Genomic DNA, 20,235 nt, shown 5'->3' on the forward strand with positions numbered 1-20,235 from the left:
GTCGCCTGCGTGACCCCTCCAACCAATCCCTCCAACTCGGCGTGGCTCGGAAATGCAGAGCTTTGTCTCCGAGATTCTTTCAGGTCTGCACCTAGGAGTCTAGGACAAAGGCTCTTAACCTGGGTCGAAGAACTTAAGGAAAAAAAAATAGGTCACTGTATTTAAACACTTTCTTTGTAATTCTATCTTATTTTAAGCATTTTAAAACCTTATTCTGAGGAGGGTCCATAGGTCCCAGAATGCCAAAGGGTCTGCCTGTAGTACACACATGTATATGTACATGTATATATATGTATATACACATGTGTACAATATACATGTGTGTGTATGTATAATATATATATATAAATAAAACATACAAAGTAAGAACCCTTGCCCTTGGATTTTATTCCTTTTCTTTTCTGCAGATACCTGAACATTAGAATGATCTCGTCAGACGGGGCAGCCTCTGGATTGGAGGTGGTTTTGGCAGTTGAGGTGACCTCAGAGTACTGGCAACCTCTGAGTCACGCAGGCCCTCGGGCCTAGAGATAAACCTGACCAGGAAGCCTCCCTGTCACATGCCCGGCCAGTGTTTATGAAGTGCTGCCCATCCCGGGAGCTCTCTACCTGCCAGGGCCAGCCCTCCCCTCGCCCATCCGCCACCAGAGCGTCAGGACGGCAGCCACCTACCTGGGCTAGGCCTCTGGCACCAGGCGGGGGCAGCCAGGCCCTCCAGGAGGCTCCTGCCCCCTCCCAAGCTTTGCTCTTCTCCGGGAAACGTCCCCTGGCCCCTCCTGAGAGCTTGATAAGAGGGACTGTCCGCCAGACTCCTTCCCCTCTCCCACTTTCACTTGCCACGCCCAGAATTTCTCAAATATTTTTGATGCCATTTTTTTTAATCTTGCAAGTACATGTAAAGCATCTTTCCCCAGCCCTCCCGCAAGGTCACCTGACCTACGTACACAGCCCCATTCTGCCTTTTGGGAACCAATGAGCTTTGGATGCCAAGCTGTCCCATACCATCGTGCTGTTGGACCGGTTTGTTGTCACAGCAGTGGGCACCGTTCGTACTGGCAACAGGCAGTCGGACCCTCCTCAGGAACTGGGCATCTTGGAATCCAAAGCAGTCCAGAGTCCCCTCACTGGAAGCCAGGGTCCCGAGGGCCAGAAAAGCCGGATCGCCCAGGCTGGGCTTCGAACTCGATGCTCGGACTGCAAGGACAGCCCTCTTTCTACTGCATCGGGTCATCTCAGCATAAAAGGGGCCCATCCCTCGCCCAGGACACGCAGGCAGAGGCAAGGCCAAACGTCTGAGACAGAGTAGCGCGGCGGACAGTCTGGACTTGGAGTAAAGAAGCCCTGGGTTCAAATCCCTTCTCCTCCCTGCTAGCAAGGGTGACCCTGGGCCAGCCACCCCGCACTTCCGCTTCCCTAGGACTAAAATGGGACTTTCACCGGGCCCACTGAGGTCTGTACATACATTCCATGCAAATGGCAGCTGCACGGAAGGGGAGCCGGCCACTTCCCAGGATGCATCCAAGTGCATTGGGAAAGGCAGGTGATCTGCCCTTTTGATGAAGAATAGGAGCTGGCCAGGCCAGTGTGGGCGGGGGGCTCATCCTGTGACCCCAGGGACCACGCTGTGCTCAGTCTCTACTGACCAGTTTCCTCTCTGTGAATTAAGGAGTTGGTACAACGGCCTCTCGGTCCCTTCTGGCTTTGGATCGAGGGTCCCCCATCCATCCCTGGGCGGGGGGAAGTGCAATGGAGAGAGGGATAAACTTGTATCACCCACCCCCACAAAGAGAGACTGGAAGGAGAGCGTGGAGGAAGCCACGGCAACTGCAGTCCTTCGGCGAAAGATCAAGGCACCCATTGGTGGACCCCAACATTGATCTCCTTGCTTGACCTTCGTCCTTGGGCGCCATTTAAATGATTGCTTGCTATCTCCCAACCGGGAATACTGACTCCTCCTTCCCCACCAGGAATAGTGACCCCTCCTTCCCCACTGGGAATACTGACCCCTCCTTCCCAATGGGGAATACTGACCCCTCCTTCCCAACCAGGAATACTGACCCCTCCTTCCCCACGGGGAATACTGACCCCTCCTTCCCCACCGGGAATACTGACCCCTCCTTCCCCACTGGGAATACTGGCCCCTCCTTCCCCACTGGGAATACTGGCCCCTCCTTCCCCACTGGGAATACTGACCCCTCCTTCCCCACCGGGAATACTGACCCCTCCTTCCCCACTGGGAATACTGGCCCCTCCTTCCCCACTGGGAATACTGACCCCTCCTTCCCCACCGGGAATACTGACCCCTCCTTCCCCACCGGGAATACTGACCCCTCCTTACCCACCGGGAATACTGACCCCTCCTTACCCACCGGGAATACTGACCCCTCCTTCCCAATGGGGAATACTGACCCCTCCTTCCCAACCAGGAATACTGACCCCTCCTTCCCCACTGGGAATACTGACCCCTCTTTCCCAATGGGGAATACTGACCCCTCCTTCCCAATGGGGAATACTGACCCCTCCTTCCCCACTGGGAATACTGACCCCTCCTTCCCCACTGGGAATACTGACCCCTCCTTCCCCACTGGGAATACTGACCCCTCTTTCCCAATGGGGAATACTGACCCCTCCTTCCCCACTGGGAATACTGACCCCTCCCTCCCTCCATGGGAAGAGGCTCTTTATAATTCTCCCTTTCAGAATCTTTGGCTGACATTTCTCACCTTGAGCCCTGACATGATCAGGTAGAAAGTCAGACAGTGCCTACCTACTAGGTGCAGGCCTGGGGAAATGAATAAGGGGGAAACGCTCCCCTTGCTCTCAAATAGCTCGGAGGCTAACAGGTAAGCAGTAAGGACCCGCACACGGGGAAGCCCCATCCTTCCCCGCACCGGGAGCCCCCCCGAGGCCGCGGCCGTGCCCACCACTCACCTTTGACATCGTTAAAGCTCGTCTCCGAGAAGCCCTCGCTCAGGTCTATCAGCGTCCCCTCGGATTTGCAGCGCGGGAGCCCGTTGGAGTTGGCTGCGCGGATCCGCTGAGCCGCCATCTTGAAACCCTTTCCTTGGGAGGGGCTAGCGCTTCATGTTTCCTCCCAGGCTCCGGCCGCTGGCGCTACGACATCCGTCCTGGCAGACCTGGCCTTCCCAGGGCCGCGCTTTCACCGCGAGCTTCTGTCGGAAAGGGGAGACGAGAGCACGGTCAGGGTGCACCCATGGCCATTTACAGAAGAAGAAGCCCCCCCACCCCAGCTGGAAGATGCTCCGTGAACGGACGGCAGCCGAGAGCCGACGGCTCGCGCCAACGTTCTGCCCTTTGAGTCCGCCCTGGGTGCCATCCCATCCAACCCGGGAGGTTTTCTTTCGCCTGGTATTCATGCCTTCTCTTCCTGGTGGGGCCCCGGCACGGCCACCTGGCCTGCCCATTTATCCCAGTCAATGAACAAGATAAAACATTATTTGTTCTGAATACACAGCTGGTTTTGTGGGTCGGGGGAGATGTGTGTGTACCCGACAATGCAATCATTGTTATTTCATGAATAGCCAATGCCGGCTCCCGAGGGGCCGCCCCTCCTCACAGTCCCGGAGCCTCATGGCTCTCTGCCGCCCGTAAGTGGGCACTGCCGATGGAGCTGCCAGGCCAGAGAAAGGGGCTCGCGCGGGGACGGCCGCCCCGTGATTGCCCGACTCCTAACCACAAGCAGTTACGGACACAGCTGGGCCCGTCTGCCCCCTCCGTGGAGTACTTCTGTGTAGGGCCTTGTCCCATGGCCCAGACATGGAGAGAAACGCCCAGAGGGGGCATCGATGTAGACGAGTGAATGTAGAAAAGAACTGGGTGGCTGGGCTCAGAAAAGAGGCTCTTGGGGATGAGCTTTCGGGGAGCCAGGATTCCCAGGAAGCGCAGGTGAGGGAAGGCACTGCAGGTGCGCCGGGGGAGGAGCTCTGCGGCAATGTGCATCAGAAGCAAAACCGATTGTGCTCTGGCTGAAGGAAGACAGCCTCATTATCTCTGGTTCTATTTGTCATGGAGGAGCACCCAGCCAGCATCCCGTTCCCTGATGGAGGACAGCACAATTCCCTGAATCACACGGGCTGGAAAAAGGCAGATCTGCTCTAAAGAAACCTATTTCATGCTGCATGAAGTCTCCCACAGGCACTGGCACTGTCACCAGACCTGGAAGGTTGGGGGGGGGGTTCCCTGCCAGGGTTTCCCACCTTTATTCCCACCAGGACCAAATCTATTAACTGAGCCAGTGTCCAATACCGGGGGGAGGCAGGGTCAACTGTAACACACACAGGACTTGGGCCTTTATTTCTCACTTGAGACATCCATACAAGGCCCGGCTTAAATATTGGGAAGGAAGCAGAAAATGGGCACGTGCGGACATTTGTACAAGGCTGTTTTTCCTTATGGTTGAAACATGCTCCCCCCCCAAGACTCCCAGGTCGTCTCTCCCAAAGTACGGCCGATGAGCCATCTTCAACATGACGTCCCCCACCTCCTGGAGCCCGACCCGGCATCCCCTCCCTTCTGAAATGACGCGGACAGAACAATGACTACAACTCTGAAAGCAAGAAACGCAAACCAGGCTCCAAGCTCCTGCCGGAGGCTGCCGGACCCACCAGAAGAGCACGTTTCAGAAGGGGGGAATCCGTTTTGATGGTCTATTTTTCCTTTCTTTTCCTGGATTGTGTTGGGGTGGGGGAGACCAAACAAAAGGCTTCTCTCCCTCCTTCCAGCAAAGAAAAGAGAAAGAAGGAAAGTCTGATGCAGGCCTAGATAAGTAATTGAAAGGCAATTTTATTAATTATCTTAAAGAGATTGGCCACTTCATGCCTAATTCCCTCTTTTGGTCACAGAATGTAGATGAGTTTCTGCTAACACAACCAATGTGACTTATCAGTGTGACCCCCGGTCATTTCCCAGCTTTCTCCTGGCAACTGAAGGGATGGACCCCAGAGCCCCCTGGGTCACCTGCTATCTTTGATCCATACTGATCTAGCACCACCCTCCCTCAGTTGAAGATAAACTCTCCCGAGTGCTTTGTTTTTGCCATTACTTTTTGGCCAAACCAATTGTAGGAGAACACAAAAGTCCCATTTAAATAAAACCAAAACAAAATTCTTTAATCTGACCGGCTCCAGACAGAAGTTCCCTCTTCTCAATCCTCCGGGCAGGGATCTAAATTCTGAGGTCTTAAGAGATAAGCTTGGCGTTCTGAAGGTCATTAAGAATGCTTTCAAAGCTATCCCGTCCAGATAGGGGCGAGGAGCTCTCCCAGAGGTTGAGAAAGGGCTTTAGATAAAGTCTCTGGGGAGAAGTGAAGGGATTTGTAGAAGTGAAGCAGAAAGAGCTCACCCCCAAGTGGGAGCCACGTGTTTACAAAGGGAAGAAGCGCGCAAATCATCCGCTGGTGAACTTGGTCTTTTAGACATCCCCGTGCCCACCCACATCCCACCTCAAGGGAGACGGTCTTGGTTGGCACAAGGTACCCACTGCAGAGTTCAGACCTAGTTCATGGAAGTGTAGCCGCCTCCCCGACCCCGTCCGGAGAGCCGGCAGATCCCAAAGGCCTGCGGCCATGCTGGCAGGCACAGAAGGGCTCCTTTTATCCTGAGCAAACCGGCCACTACAGGACCGGCACCCAAGGCCCCGAGCTGGGGAGCCTCCCGCGTGATGTGCTGCAGCTCAGACCGAAACCTTGGCTCCCACCCCCAGCAGCACCGCTCTCACATGATTAACCAGGAGCTCATTTCCATCCCCCTTTTCCCAAACATCACATCAAAAATCAAAAATATAAACAATTCTTGAAGGCAGAGAGGATCGAGCCGAATTCCTGGGAGAAAGCCATCAAGGCGGAAGATGAGAGAGAGACGATCAGAGCAGAACTGCCGGGGATCGTGTTCTAGGGGGCCTCCCAATAAACACTGTGTCCCCAAACAGGCCGGATATTCTTTGGATAAACTGGGACGTTCTCTGCCTTTGCATAGTCACAACGATAAGAACAGCTTCTTTTTCTAAGGCTTAGAAGGCGCTTTCTAGGAAAGAGCCCTCATTTTTGAGACAAAAGGGTCTGGGTTCAAATTCCAACCCAGCCACTAGCCAACCCTAGATTTTTACCAGGCCCAGCAAGATTTAATCACAAAGCATCCGACGCAATGCTGGAATCCCTCGATTATCAGCAGAGATGTTTCTGTAGCCAAAAGCCCCCCATTCTTACCAACAATTTTACAGCAATAAATAACGGAATCGGACGGCTTTGTACACCGAGTCGTGGTGAAATGGGGAACGCCAGGCTGCCGCAGAGCTGTTTTTGAGAGGATCCGCAAGCCCTTAAAAGCAGCTCTTCGGGGTTGCCAACATCTGGGCAGATAAGCCACAAAACCAGATAACCCAGAGCCTTGGTCACTTGGCACCCAAAATGAGGGCAAAGCATCGCTATTCTTTCAAAGGCCCAACATCCCCGTCTTCACGTATCCCTTGTTCCTTTGACTGGGAGTTCAGGATAAATTACCTTTCTAGACACGCTTTGTTCTTGGGTCAGCCAACAGATGCCAAGTTTTTCAATGAGATTACTATAAATCAGCCCATCTCTTACCCAGCCAGGCTGGCGACTGTAAAACACAGGGCTGTGAGGGAGGGAATATACATTCACATCCTTCCTAAGATGGAACCAAAGTGGGCTTTCTCTTTACAATGAAGGAGCTTTCAAAAGCACCAGCCATCAACGTGAGAATGACCTTTCCCAAGGCTGGGCAAAATGTCCAAAACATGCAACACAGCAGTGCAGCCATGGGAAAGATGGGGCCACATCCTTAATGTCCACTTGGGCTCCACAGGACAGACTGGGAAGGGAAAATCACCTCCTGCCCAAATGGGGTCAGTCAGATCTGAACGAACAACCGCAAATGGACCAGACTCGCAACCACTTGGTTGGAATCCTGGGCAGTCCCTTAAGCCCGCTGACCATGTGTAAAATGAGGGGCTGGACCCCCCCCCCCAACCTCCATGATTCCTTCTGGTGCTACAATTTTGTGACCCTTAGTTCTGACAGACGTGGCTCTCTTCCACAATGAGATGGATTCAGGCCAGTTCCATGATCTCGTGATGGAGAGAACCATATAAACCCAGAGAGAGACTGTGAAAACTGAGTGTGGAGCACAACGGAGTAGTTCCACTGTTTTGTTGTTTGGAAATGCAAGCATTTTTTTTTCTTTTCATCTGGTTTTTCTTGTGCAGCAAGAGAACTGTGGAAATACATGGAGTTACACGTGTTTAATGTATACTGAATAACTTGCCATCTAGGGGACGGGATGAGAAGGGAGGGAAAAAATTTGGAATACAAGGTAATACAAGGATGAATGTTGAAAATTATCCGTGCTTATGTTTTGAAAATAAAAAGCCTTAATATAAACAAGCAAGTAAGTGAATAAATAGACAAACAGCTAAATAAGTAGATAAACGAATAAACAAAGAAACAAATAAATGAGGAAAAAAAATTTTGTGATCCTATGACCTCCTTCCAGTGAGCAGAGGTCATCCAATCTCGGTTTGGATTGTAGATGACACAGCCTACCCAGTCATCCATCATCCATCCTCTAGGACTGATTCCAAATGCTAATTGATTAAATCAACGCTTTAGACTAGGAGGTGGGGAGCTCCTGAATTGGTTTCTGGAAAAATATTTTGGGTCAACTAGGTTGGACATTGCGTAGAGCACTAGCAGAAGGATGAACCGAGTTCAAATCCTGCCTCAGACACTAACGAGCTGTGATCCCGGACAAGTCACATAACCCAATTACATCTATTATAATAGTATTATAATAAAATCCACTGCCATCCTCATCATTCATAAGTCAGCTTAGTGTCATTTTCTCCTCAGTTTCTAGGAGGCAGCACAGACCATGGAACAGAAGAACAAACGTGGAGCTTGGAGCCACAGGAGCAGAGGGCGAATCCTGTTTCTTCCACTTTCTCCCTGTGTGACTCTGGATGATTCCCTTCTCATGGCCAGGACTGCTATTTCCTCGCCTGTAAGATTAGGGGAGGGGGAGCAGCCCTCCAAGGTACCCTTCCATTCTTCACCATTCTGACTTAAATTGGGTAACGTTCCCTCCTTGGGGAACACGCTATCATCACGCTGTATTAATAGCCATGTTCACATCTTGAGGAGGAGCAGATTTGAAACCCACTGCCAGGGGAGCGTCTCTCTAGCCATGGGCTGATGGGCTTGGAGCAGCAGCGCGGTCCACGGAGCTGAGGAATAGTTGAAGTATAAGATGTTTGAGCCTTGCAGCTCAAAAGGAGCCGATGAAAGATTCCGAATCTCAGAGCCAGAAGGGACTTCGAAGGCAGCCAGTGCGAATTGTGCTCGAAAAGGGATTCCTTCCACAACAGGTCCCTTACCTCCTGGCATTCTGGGACCTTCTTGGAGGCAGTCCAGATAAGGCTAAGAGAATCTCTTTTGGGAATCACGTTTTCAAAGGCAAACAAAATAAAGAACCACAAAGAAACGAATATTGAAATAATCATCCAAATATTTAAAACACAGCCCCAAGTTCATGGAAGCCAGATGAAGAAGCTGGGATGCGATCCAAGTCACACTTGAACAAGAATTCCTTCTATTAACACTTCTTGGGCTCCAGTTTTTCCTATAAAATGAAGAATTTGGCTGAAATGAGCTCCACGATCAAACGTCTTCTCTACCTCGGAATCGAAAATCTGCTAAAAACCATAATCTGGAGTACACGATGATCAGTGAACTTCAGAGGGGGAAGGCCCTGTCATCTATACAGAGCCAACAACTCAATTCTCTCTCCGCTCTCGGCAAGAGTGGGCCAGAGACCCATCATCAAACATGTTGTCGAGTACTTACGATAAAAGCACTGCTTTACTAGTTAAGGGACAAATAATTACCAGGTTCTTTCACTGGAGACGTCACCATGGCCTGGGATGTTAAAGGGGCCCCGCCAGGAGAAGCGGAAAGCCCCGGTGAGTCCCACCACGTGGGAAGTCGAGACCTGGTCCCGTCTCCAGGGCTGTCTAACTAGGGTCTGAAGGGCTCCCCAGTGTCTGGGAAGGACTCTCCCGGCCAAAGGGAAGCGTAAAACCACTCGTAGGGAGTTGGGTTGGAAGGAATCCTCGATGTCGGTAAAAATCAGGCCTTCAAACTCCAGTAGCCAAGCAGGACTGGGAATAAAATAAAAGGTGAGAAGCATCTCGATGAGAGGTGGGTGCCCCGTTTCTGCCTTTTTCTTCCTGCTTTCTAAAGCAGATGGAGGCTACAGGCTCTCAACAAGACAGAGCACCTTCTGGGGTGGAGATAACTTTAAAAAGACGTGTGATGGAAAAACTCCTGCAAGGGACCAATGCTTTTGGTTGTGGGGACCCCAGCCTCACTTTGAGAGCGAGAGCACACAACACACTTCATAATGCACACAGAGGGATGTCGAGATTCAACTCCTTTTGTACTTGTAAAGGCAACTCCAGAAGCTTCTTTTAAATGAGGGTAAAGGGGCCGTCCTTCTTCCCCAACAAAACCCACAAGGTCGTGCTCCATTTATTTCCATCTCTTACCCCCCAATATCCACCACATCAAAAACTGCCAAATCTACCTCCACGTTCTAGCGCCACAAAACCTCATTTCCACTCCCTTCTCCCCACCCAAGGCCACCACCAGGGTGGGACCTCCCTCTCTTGTCCCCAGATGAGCTCCCTCTCCAAGGTCTGCCTGCCTCCAACCTCCCCCCTCCCAAAGCTCCGCTCCAATCAGATGCAGAAGCGATTTGCTCAAAGCAGGAGCTGACCGTGTCACCCCCATGCTCAAGCTCCTTAAGGAGACGAAGCTCACATCATTTCATCCTTGTCTCATTCCTTTTCCATTCTGTTTTTTAAAAATAGATATTGATAATACATATTAATACAGGGGTGCACACATATAACACACACAATTTGTGAATAAGTAAATACAGGGCATACAAAGACCGCTTCACAGCTGAGCTGTGGGAGTTACTGATGCTTTAATTTGCACTGAGACCTTTGGGACACTGCAGATACATTACGGGGCAAAGCTTAAATGTTTTACTGCTAGCAACGTTCTTGTTAGGTGATCTGCAGGGATTTACATTACGATCTAAATGAAATCGTGTTTCACAATGGAAGCGTTTTCCTGAACCACTCGTCCGTAATTCCTTCTTGGGTTGGTGCAATCCTCTTAAAGAACTGCTCCCTGCCTCCCCAAGGCTTCTCCTCCTTCAGCACGATGGCCAGCTACCTGTGGTCTCGGTGACCGCCCGCTCTACATCACTGAGCACTTATTTCTTGCCAACAAGCGCCTGGCGCGGTGATAGCTCCTGGGGGATACAAATACAATAAACGGGCAGGCTCCCGTCGGGGACCTAAGAACTACACAGGCTTTTTCTGTTCAGCCCTTAGCCTCAACTTGTCGAGATGTTTCTCCAACCTCGTCTCCACTAGAAGTTCTCAGACTAAGAAGAGCTTCATTCTTTGTAGGGTTTTGTTTTACTTTCATGCTGTTTTCTAGGAACATGAGGACTGACCACGTTTCTTCCCGCTACCCTCCATCTTCTCAGTGGGTCGTATGTTTTGGGCTTGGGGTGCTATCCTTAACTAGTAAAAATAAATTTTATCCTATCTTTAAAAAGAGAGAAAAAAAATAAGATGGCTCCTCAAAACTAGCCAGCACTTTGGAAGTGGGACGTTAATTGGAATGTTCCATCCCATAGTTCCCCACCCAGGCAAAGAACCGAAGAGAAGCTTCTCATCTCCCTAGTTTCAGGCCAGACACTACATTTCACAGCCATAAGTTCTGCTTGTTTTACTGTCATTTTCCTTTACGTTGTTTTAATTTTTATGTACCATGGTAGGCTATTCCATCCAGGGCAGGAAGATGCCCCCGAGACACTTTGGCTCAAATGGGGAAGCTGAAGCTCAAGGAGGTCACCCAAGTGACCCGGGGCAGCAGCCATCGGCCGTCCCCCGGGGCTGACTCACCCCGCTGGCTCCTCCACAAACCCCCTCCTTGGCTGCCTCCCCAGCCTGGAGCTCCACTCCCCCTACTGACCTCTGTGATTCATTGAAGTTTTCCCTAAAGTCCCATCTTGACTGGAGTCTGCCCTAAGCCCTTCCCTCTGTTAATTAGTTCCTATCTATCCCCAGTACATCCTGCTCTGTATTTATTTGCTTCTTGTTGTCTCTTCCCGCCCCTTTAGAGTGTCAGCTTGCCCAGGACAGGAACCGTCCTTTGTCTGTTTTTGTATCCCCTGGAAAACAACAGGAACTTAACAAATATTGATTAGCTTATGGGCCACCAAGACCCCCAGATCTTTTTTCCCCAAGACTACGTGCTCTGCAGCCACACCTTCCTCCATCTCTCCCACTTGCTGGTTGATTTTCTGAACCCAAATGTAAGACTTTACCTTCATCTCAGTCATTACCCTTATCTCAATTATATTTCATCAATGCCCCAATATGTCCCAGTCCTTTTCTAAGGAATCCAGAATTAAATGGAATATTCTGGATGTGATCTGGAAGGCTTACGCCTGTCAGCTGCAGTGGACACAGAGAACAAGGAGCAAGAATCCGGCTCCTAAAAACGAGAGACCTGGATTTCATTTCATCCTGGCCCTGAGGCCGGGGTCCCTGGGCGAGGTGGCCTCCAGGAGATCTCCTCTCCTTGGGTCAGCAGATTCCCTCACAGAACAGCAAAGCGGGTGATGTTTCCGGATGAAGTGGATTTTAGAATTACATACTTAAATTTTGTCAACACAACCCTTTCTATTAAATGTAACTGAAAACAAACAAACAGCCCAAATAATAATAAACTTGCTCAAGAAAAACAAATTCCCTGGGCCTTCAGGCAGGTAAGATTGGGACAGCAATGCTAAACAAGGCCTCTGGGGATCAGGGGACTCTTCTTCCCATCAAAGCCCAAGTCATCTGACCGGCTCCTCGAACTCTGAGGATCAGCTGCTGACCGGGACACTGAGCCTCTGTGTGCCTCGAGGAGCTGGGGATCATCACAAGATTGCCTGGGTGCCTCTGCAGACAGTGGGCGTCCCCCTCCCCCCTCCCGCATCCCGAGGGCTCTGGCGAGGAGAGCCGTGGTCAGGTTAAAGCAGGGCCGGCCGGAGCAGCCAGACACCCGTGGGGGCAAGCCCCGGAGGCGGGCTCGGGGAAGCTCGGGTTCAAATGCTAGCTAGAATCCTCCGTCAGGTTCCCCCTCCTGACCGTGGCGAGGATGCCCCCACTTCCAGAACCACGAGGCGGCGAGCGCCCGAATCCATTCAGAAAGGCTCTCGGTCCCGACGCGGCCCATGCCTCTGGAAGTGTCAGAGCCCTTTGTCTGTGGGGACACTCGGGAGTGTCGCAGCCGGCTCTCCAATGCCCGCTGGAGCCCGGCCAAAGCTCCATCCGGAGCTCGCTTTATTGTCTAGACTTCAAGTGATGGAGAAAGGGATGACTTCGTCATGAAGCCGAAGCTTACAAGGGGGTTTTATGTCTATTTTCCCCGATATGCTCTTGCATAGACTGCTTTGTGGGTGTTTATATTATGCTTATAGGTTTTTATACATGTATTTTTATATTGTGTCAATATAACATTTTGTATTATGATTCATAACAACAATATTTTATATTTATAGGATATACATGTATGTCTGTATTATGCAAATATAATATTTGCATTATAATACATAACACATTATTATATAAATATTATAATGCACACACATACATAAATGATACGTGGCCTTCCTTATCCCACAGGCCCTCGTTTTATGGGTCGCATTAAGTGAAACAATATTTTATATTTATGTTTATATGTGTACACTTGTATCATGCAAATATAATATTTTACATTGTAATAATCAACATGTTATTATATAAATATTACATATGCACACACACATAAGTATAGGCCCTCGTTTTATGGGTCACACTAAGTTACAGTTCAAGGGCTGGAAGGGAATCCTCTCATTTTACAGAAGAGAAGCCTGAGGTCCAAAGGGTTCCATGTTAAGTCTGAAAGAGCTCTCAGATCAATTGATCAATAAACACTTATTAAGCACCAACATATGCCCGACTCTAACCCTAAATGCCAGGAAGTGTGCCCAGAGACGACCTAGTCCCGCCCTACCCTCTGCAAATAAGAAAAGAGGCCCAGGAGAGTCCTCCGGGAGGTCACGGAGGCAGGGGCTGGCGCAGGGTTCACCTCGGGGGCTCAGAGTCCAAGCTTCACTTTGGTAACGTGCCCGCCCAAAGATGTTCCAGGCTGGTCCGGGTCAGGAGGCCTGGGGAGCTCCAGGAGCTCTGAGCCGAGCCCCGAAGGGCAGAGGGAAGGAGCCCGGGAGGATACAACAATGAAGAGGAGGAAGAAAAGGAAGAAGGCCGGAATGGAGACAGTGTGAGGGATGGGCCATTCCCCAGGCCAAGGCTGGCTGGACACGGACCTCCAGGGCTGTTACACGGCAAGCAGAGGGGCCGGAGGGAATAGGGAGTCAGGGATAGTTCTGGAGCAGGGGAGGGACACGATCTGTGATCATGTAGTCACTGGGGCAGCTGTGGGGAAGAGCCGTGGGGTCCCTCTGACATTAGTTATGGAGAATGATGGGCGCCCAAGCCAAGCAAAACACTCCCCTCCCGGGCGATGTGGGGTAAATCCTCTTTGCCCCCGACTCGGGTTCCTCCTCGAGGACCCTGAACCCCCACGCCTTTAAAGTCACTTCCAGAAGTTTCCAGCTTGGAGTCCGGGAACAAACGCTACAAATATCCCAGTAACAAACCAGCTTCCTCTGTGGCTCCTACAGGGAGCCAAGCCTTGGAGAACGGCATCCTGGGAAGTTTCAGCACTGGGCCAGAGGGATCCACCTGGGCTCTCAGCTCATCATTTGGTAAAAGGATTTGAGAGGAATCCCTAGCCTGAGGTCGTCTGGGCGGAAGCAGGAGAGACCAGAAGCCAGAGCCTCCCTCCAGCCCCAGGAAGGGGAAGGACAGAGAGCCCCTCCAGGAGAAGCCCGGCTCTCCCGCCAAACTCCGCCCAGCGCCTTCCAGAGCACCTGAGCCTGGCCCAAGATGCCATGCGGGTACCCCCCCTCCCTAAGCCCCCTGGAGGCATTTAATAAATCCTGGGTTCAGTGAAGAAAAGTCCAGCAGCCTAGAATACGGAGTTAGGAAGCCAGAGTACAAATCTCCAGCTTCAAGGTGGCCTTTGTTTTCCCCATCAGTGAAATGGGCCTAACAGAGTGTGTTTCCCAGGTGAGTGACATCATGTCTGAAGGCAATTTGCAAACCTAGAAATGCAATAAAAGCCTAAGCTAATGGAGTGATTCTCTTCAATGGCCCCAGAGCCAACTGGAGATGAGCTCACCGGCCACCCCCCACCCGAGAAACGCTTCCCTCCGGGGGAGGGAAGGAGACAGGTGAGGTCATCCCCGCTTCAGTCCCCACAGCTGGGGCCCAAGAGAAGTTCCCCGGCTAACAGAGGAGCGTCCGAGGCCCAGATTTTAGTACGCGGCTGGCTGACCTTAGACCAGTCGCTTCCCCCCATACAGGAAGGGGTTGGAACCTGATCTGTCCCTTCCAGCTTAAAACCTAAAAGAAGTCGTCAATAAATAACATTTCATGTGATGAGACCGCCTGAGGCCAGGGAGCTCCTGCAGGGAGAAAGGAAGGAAGGAGCGTTTATGAAGCACCTACTATGTGCTCGGAACAAGCCACAGCAGAGACTTGGGGGACCGTGTCACCCCCACACTCAAGCTCCATGTGGGACCATCTGGGGGGTGGAAGGCTCTGATCGGGAGGGCTCTTGGAGCCGGGAGAAGAGGTCGGGTGCTCCGGGGGAAAGGGTCCGGGTAGGATTTGGGGCAAGGACCGGGGCAGGGCTCTGCAGGGAGGAGAAACAAAAGGTCTGTTTCCTTCCTGAGACGTTCAGCAGCTCAGTTCTGCTCTGAGTTAGGTGAAGGACGAGCTAGAAGCAGGGCGGGGATTTGGAACTGGAGGCCGCCTCAGTCCAGTCAGCCCAGGCACAGCATTCACAGGCACTGGCAGGGTAACCCTGCCCTGCAAGGGCCCCCTCTCTCCTAGGACTGGGCCCAAAGGTGGGGAGGAACCTGAGGCTGCGCGAGGACGGCCCACATTTAACAGCCGGGGCCTTCACCTGCTGGCCTCAGTTTCCTCATCTGCAAAATGAGTTGTAAAAAACAAAACTGCAAACTACTCTAGAGGTTTTCTAGAAAACCCCAAATGGGTCTGGAAGAATCGGATGGGACTTGGACGCAAAACAGAGCCCCCGAGAAGCTCAGGGAGGCTGAGGGCAGCCCGACAGCCTGGAGATGGGGCTTGGGAGCAAACTGGGAAGGGAGGTGAAGAGGGAGATGACTTCATGTGGATAATCGTTATCCTCCTGCTTATTTTCCCAGGAGGTGGGGGAAGGGCAGGAGGAAAGAGAATATGGAACTCAAAAAAAAAAAATTTACAAAATAAATGAAAAATTCATTGAGGAAAAAAACAAACAAACAAACAAAAAAAAACAACAAAAAACCCAGAACCCCCTGACATCCACGTCCCTGCCAAGTGGCCCCACTCTATCTAGGGTCTCCTCTCTGGAGAGGCTCCCCCCCCACACACACACAGAGCCCTGGGCGGCCTGAGGCCATCTGGGGACAGCTCCCTAGTAAGGGAGTCCTTCTTTACATCACAGCCTCTCGGTGCCTCCTCGCAGCCATGGTTCCTGTAGGAAGCATTAAGGGGGCAGAAGTATCAGAGTGAGGTCATCGCCACCGTGGGCACCCAGGGCCGGACCAACAAGGGGGAGAGACGGTCTCCCTTTCCTGAACACGTTGGTAGCTCCTAGAGATGCAGACAGACCGGGGGATTTCAGAAGCCCCTTATTAAGGAGCCTCCATTTTTCTGTCCAGTGGAGGACACAGGGTGGTCTGCAGCAGAGAAGCCAGGCCGGGGCTCGGAGGAAGAGGAGGCTCTCAGATGCCCAGATGGAGGCCAGGAATCCATCGGAACGATGGCCTGGCCGGACAGACGGCCAGAGGGCGGCCGCCGGGCTGGGGAAGGAGTCGCCCCGCCTGGGCTAGAGCAGAAAGAGTGCCTGGGCTCTCAAAGCCCGGAACGTGGGACGATCCCCATCCCTCCGCTTTGGAAACGGTCACGGGGAAAGTTGTGGGAGACCAAGACTCTCGTGACGTACAAGAGGAAGCCGCGGCGGTCGGGAGAGGGGGGAGGCCCCTGGGTCTTGTGATTGGGCAGGGAGAGAAACATTTCCAACCACCGCCAGTCTAGACCCCGGAGACCTTTCTGGCTGGGGGGGGCCGGGGCCAGGCCTGAGGGCTCACTCTTTCTCCCCATGACCCTGAGGCTGAGGAGCAGCATCCAGGACACCCAGAAACCCCTAAACAAATCTGCCCTTTTTGGAAAGGGGTCTTTTTCTTTTTAAAACCAGCTTTACTCGGGCGTGCCGGAGGACGTTTGTGGTCGGCCTGGGACAAACCCAAAGCCGAGGGGAACCTTCAGTTACAGAATCATCACCCGTAGAAATCACAGTCCGGGACCGAGACCCAACTCTGGGGTGTCGTGCCCGGGGCAGAAATCAGACTGCTGGGATCCACAAGGAAAGTACTGGCCGGAGGCCGGAGGCTTCCAATCCCGACCCTCACACAACACCTTGAAACGTTCCTCTGGGAGCAGGTCCCCAAGGGAGCCAGTGATCATGGGGAGAGTCTGAGAAAGGGCCCGACCCCCAGACACAAGAAAATGGTGGCCAAGAAGTCTCCTCATTGACCCGGGCCACTTGCAGGGATTGGGGCTACCACCACTGCCTGGTTCCCCAAGGCCAGAGCCCCCCAGATGAACCCCAACGCTCCGCTCGGGCTGTCTCTAATCCGAGCACCGGAGGCAGACTCGGGCGGAGAGACCAGGCAGAAATAGGGCTCTGGGTAAGTGAGCAAGCCCAAAGACCTGAGTTCAAATCCAGACATTTCCTAGCTGTGGGCTCCTGAGCTCCTCTCCCACTGGAAACGGCTTAGAATAACTGCCCGGAGCGCTGTGAGAATCAAGTGAGATGTTCACAGAAGCGCACATCACCACCTGGCACGTGATTGCGCAGAATAAACGCCTACTCCTTTCTCCTTCCTTCCCTCCTAAATTAACGCCTTTGCAAGGTCTACCCACTGCCCCCGATTTATCTCAAGATCCAACCTTAAGAAATGCTCCAGGTGACCAAACCAGGCCTTTTCAATTTAAAATACAGCTCCCTTCTCTTTTCTGTTTCTTTCCATTTGGCCCAAAGACGAGTCAGGCAGTGCGGTACAGTGGGGAGTGCTGGATTTGGGCTCAGGGGCCAAAGGTTCAAATCCCAACTGTCCCTTCCTGCCTGGCTGACCTTCTGCAAGTCACTTAATTTCCCTGTGGTCCCATTAGCTCATATTTAACTTTAAGAGTTAAAGCAGAAGGTCCTTTTCAGCCCTAACTTCATGACATCATGGCTCTGTTTTAGAATCTCTGCTTCATAAATTGGCTCAGGTACAATCCGGCTTCCTCTCGAGAGTTCCTCCCCGGTCACAAATGGATAAATAGATAATATTTGGCTTCTTACTTTAATGGGAAACTATTCACTCCTGGAAAATTCTCATGCTTCCCATCTCCATCGTGCATCTGGGAAGTGCATGTCATCTTCCACGTGTGCGCTCATCCCTGCCTGGGAGCTTTGTGGACTCATGGTCACACCCTCCGGGGAGACAGAGGGAGAGCTGAGCGTGGCTGCCTTGGGGCTTAACTCTTTGTCTGCCACACGAATCCCCCAGCACATGAGAATTCTGGGAAGGGATGGAGGGAACATCTGCAAGTAATTCTACTGTGCTACTGAAATCCCCCCTTTCTCCGTATCTGCATAGGATAGCGTAGTGGATTTTAAGAGCCGGGACTCGGGTGCAGGCCTTATCACTGACTCAGACTGGAGGTGGGACTGCAGAATCCTTCTCAGGCTCTCTGCCCTGTCCTGGCAAAGGCAGCTTCCTCAGCTGCAAAATGGATGAAATCAGGTCCGGCCCTTATCCCTTTTTAAACCTGTAAATGTGAACTTTCCTTTCACACTGAATACGGGGAACGGGAAGGATCGGGCATGACAGGCAGTGGGGACGGGACCCAAATGATGTGAAACTCCCGTTCTCCCAGGAAGGACCGAGCCAGGTCAGCCTGCAGCATCTTCGGTCCTAGTCGTTCGTTTGGTGAATACGGAAACATCCATCCATGGAATGGAGCGTGGCCAGGGCAGCTCCTTCAAAACTGACAAAGTACCTCTCGACTGGGGACAACCAGACAAGAGGCACCGGAACGCGACGGAATACAACTGTACGTGAGGAACGGTGAAGGGGACGGGTTCTAAGAATCTTGGGAAGAACGGATTCGGAGGGGAAGGAAGCGGGATCAGGGAACCATTTCTGTAACAACATCAAAACAAATCCCCTCCAAAGGAGCCGGTAAGTGACAAAGGAGCTGATTTGGGCTGGATTTCGGCAAATCAACAAAGACTTCCGAACCATCATAAACGTCCAAAAGCGGAACGGGCTGTTTTGAAAGGAATATCGTGGGTCGTGTTCAGACAAAAGCGAGACGACTAAATGTTTAGGTTCTCAGTGGATGGATTCTTGTTCCGATGTGGATTAAGCTTGCTAGATTGCTTCCAAAGCCTGCCACAATTATGAGTCTGCAGCTCGGGCTCCCTCATGGCCTAATGTCTGTGTAGACAAGTAACTTCAGAGCTCTGGCATCCGCTCGCTCACCAGGGAACCAAAGAGCTCTTCCTGTACCCCCTTCTAGTTCCATGCCCTGCACCTAATATAGGCTGAACAGGCTCAACTTTCTGCCTTTTTATAAATATAACTCCTTTCTCATTAGAAAAGTTTGGGCTTGAAAAACTTACAGTTAAAAAAAAAAAAACACTTAACCTATCTAACACCTCCATATCTCACCCAACGTGTGAGCAAAGGTGTTTTAGGGGTTGCGTTTGTGTGTGAAAGTAAAACCTGAAGGTGTGCTTCTCTCCTAAAAATTCTATACTAAGACAGCCAAGGGGAAAAAAAATGACCTAAAAAAGGAGACGAATGAGGATAATAATCAGAGCTAGAAACTACATAGCATGTTAAGGTTTACAACGTGCATTATATATGGGAGAGCTCAACCGGTCAGCCCAATAACCCTATGAGTAGATGGTATTATTAAGTGTACTTTACAAATAAAGGGACTGTCCAGGGTCACACAGCTGAAGTATCCAAAGCAGGAATTCCTGACTCCAAGTCCCTCTATATGCTGGATAACTGGAAGCTAACTCCACGCACATGGTCTAGTCAAGCCAACAGAATCAACAGGTCAGTATCATCCATAATGGCAGATTTAATGGCTGTAGGCCCTAAATCAAGTCACGTAATCTTTCTGCCTCAGTTTCCTCATTTATAAAATGAGGAAGTTGGAACTGAGGTCTCTAAAGATCTTTGCGGCTCTCTTGTTATTATCTAATAACCTAAAATAGTCATCCAACCTGATGGGTTATTTCATGGCATGACAAAATTAGAATAAAGAAATTCAAACCCAATTCCTGTTCTTTAAAAATAACCAAGAAGATCCAACTCACTTCCAGCTGATCAATGATGGACAGAAACAACTACACCCAGAGAAGGAACACTGGGAAGTGAATGTAAATTGTTAGCACTACTGTCTATCTACCCAGGTTACTTATACCTTCGGAATCTAATACTTAAGGTGCAACAAGAAAATTGGATTTACACACATATGTTGTATCTAGGTTATATTGTAACACATGTAAAATGTATGGGATTGCCTGTCATCAAGGGGAGGGAGTAGAGGGAGGGAGGGGATAATTTGGAAAAATGAATACAAGGGATGTTATAAAAAAAAAAATTACTCATGCATATAGACTGTGAAAAAAAAATTATATAAAAAAATAATAAAATAAAAGATCTTCCAAATAAAAAATAAAATAAAATAATAAAAAAATAAAATAACCAAACAGGAAAGGGGTTCTTGCTTGGCCAAATCTTTTCCGCAATCTTCTCAATTGATTCTTCCATGGTCTGTATAAGCCCCAAGCCTGTCATTATCTCAATGATTCTGATAAAGGTTTTCTGGCTTAACAATGTCCCAGAGTCACATCGGACACAATCATTAAAACATAAAATATCTGGCAGG

At 50.8% G+C, this 20,235-nt stretch overlaps 1 protein-coding gene across 2 annotated transcripts in view; it reads right to left on the reverse strand.

Annotated features, from left to right (window-relative positions):
- Nucleotides 1–20,235, reverse strand: part of SH3BP4 (SH3 domain binding protein 4) — a 97,004-nt gene that overhangs the window by 17,883 nt on the left and 58,886 nt on the right. For both annotated transcript variants that reach the window (XM_074264421.1, XM_074264422.1), the window contains one exon: nt 2,932–3,173. In XM_074264421.1, coding sequence (XP_074120522.1) covers nt 2,932–3,049 — 118 coding nt within the window. In that variant the 5' untranslated portion in view covers nt 3,050–3,173. The remainder of the gene's footprint in view (nt 1–2,931; nt 3,174–20,235) is intronic.

The sequence above is a fragment of the Sminthopsis crassicaudata genome, chromosome 4, assembly GCF_048593235.1.
Source record: "Sminthopsis crassicaudata isolate SCR6 chromosome 4, ASM4859323v1, whole genome shotgun sequence".
NCBI lineage: Eukaryota > Metazoa > Chordata > Mammalia > Dasyuromorphia > Dasyuridae > Sminthopsis > Sminthopsis crassicaudata.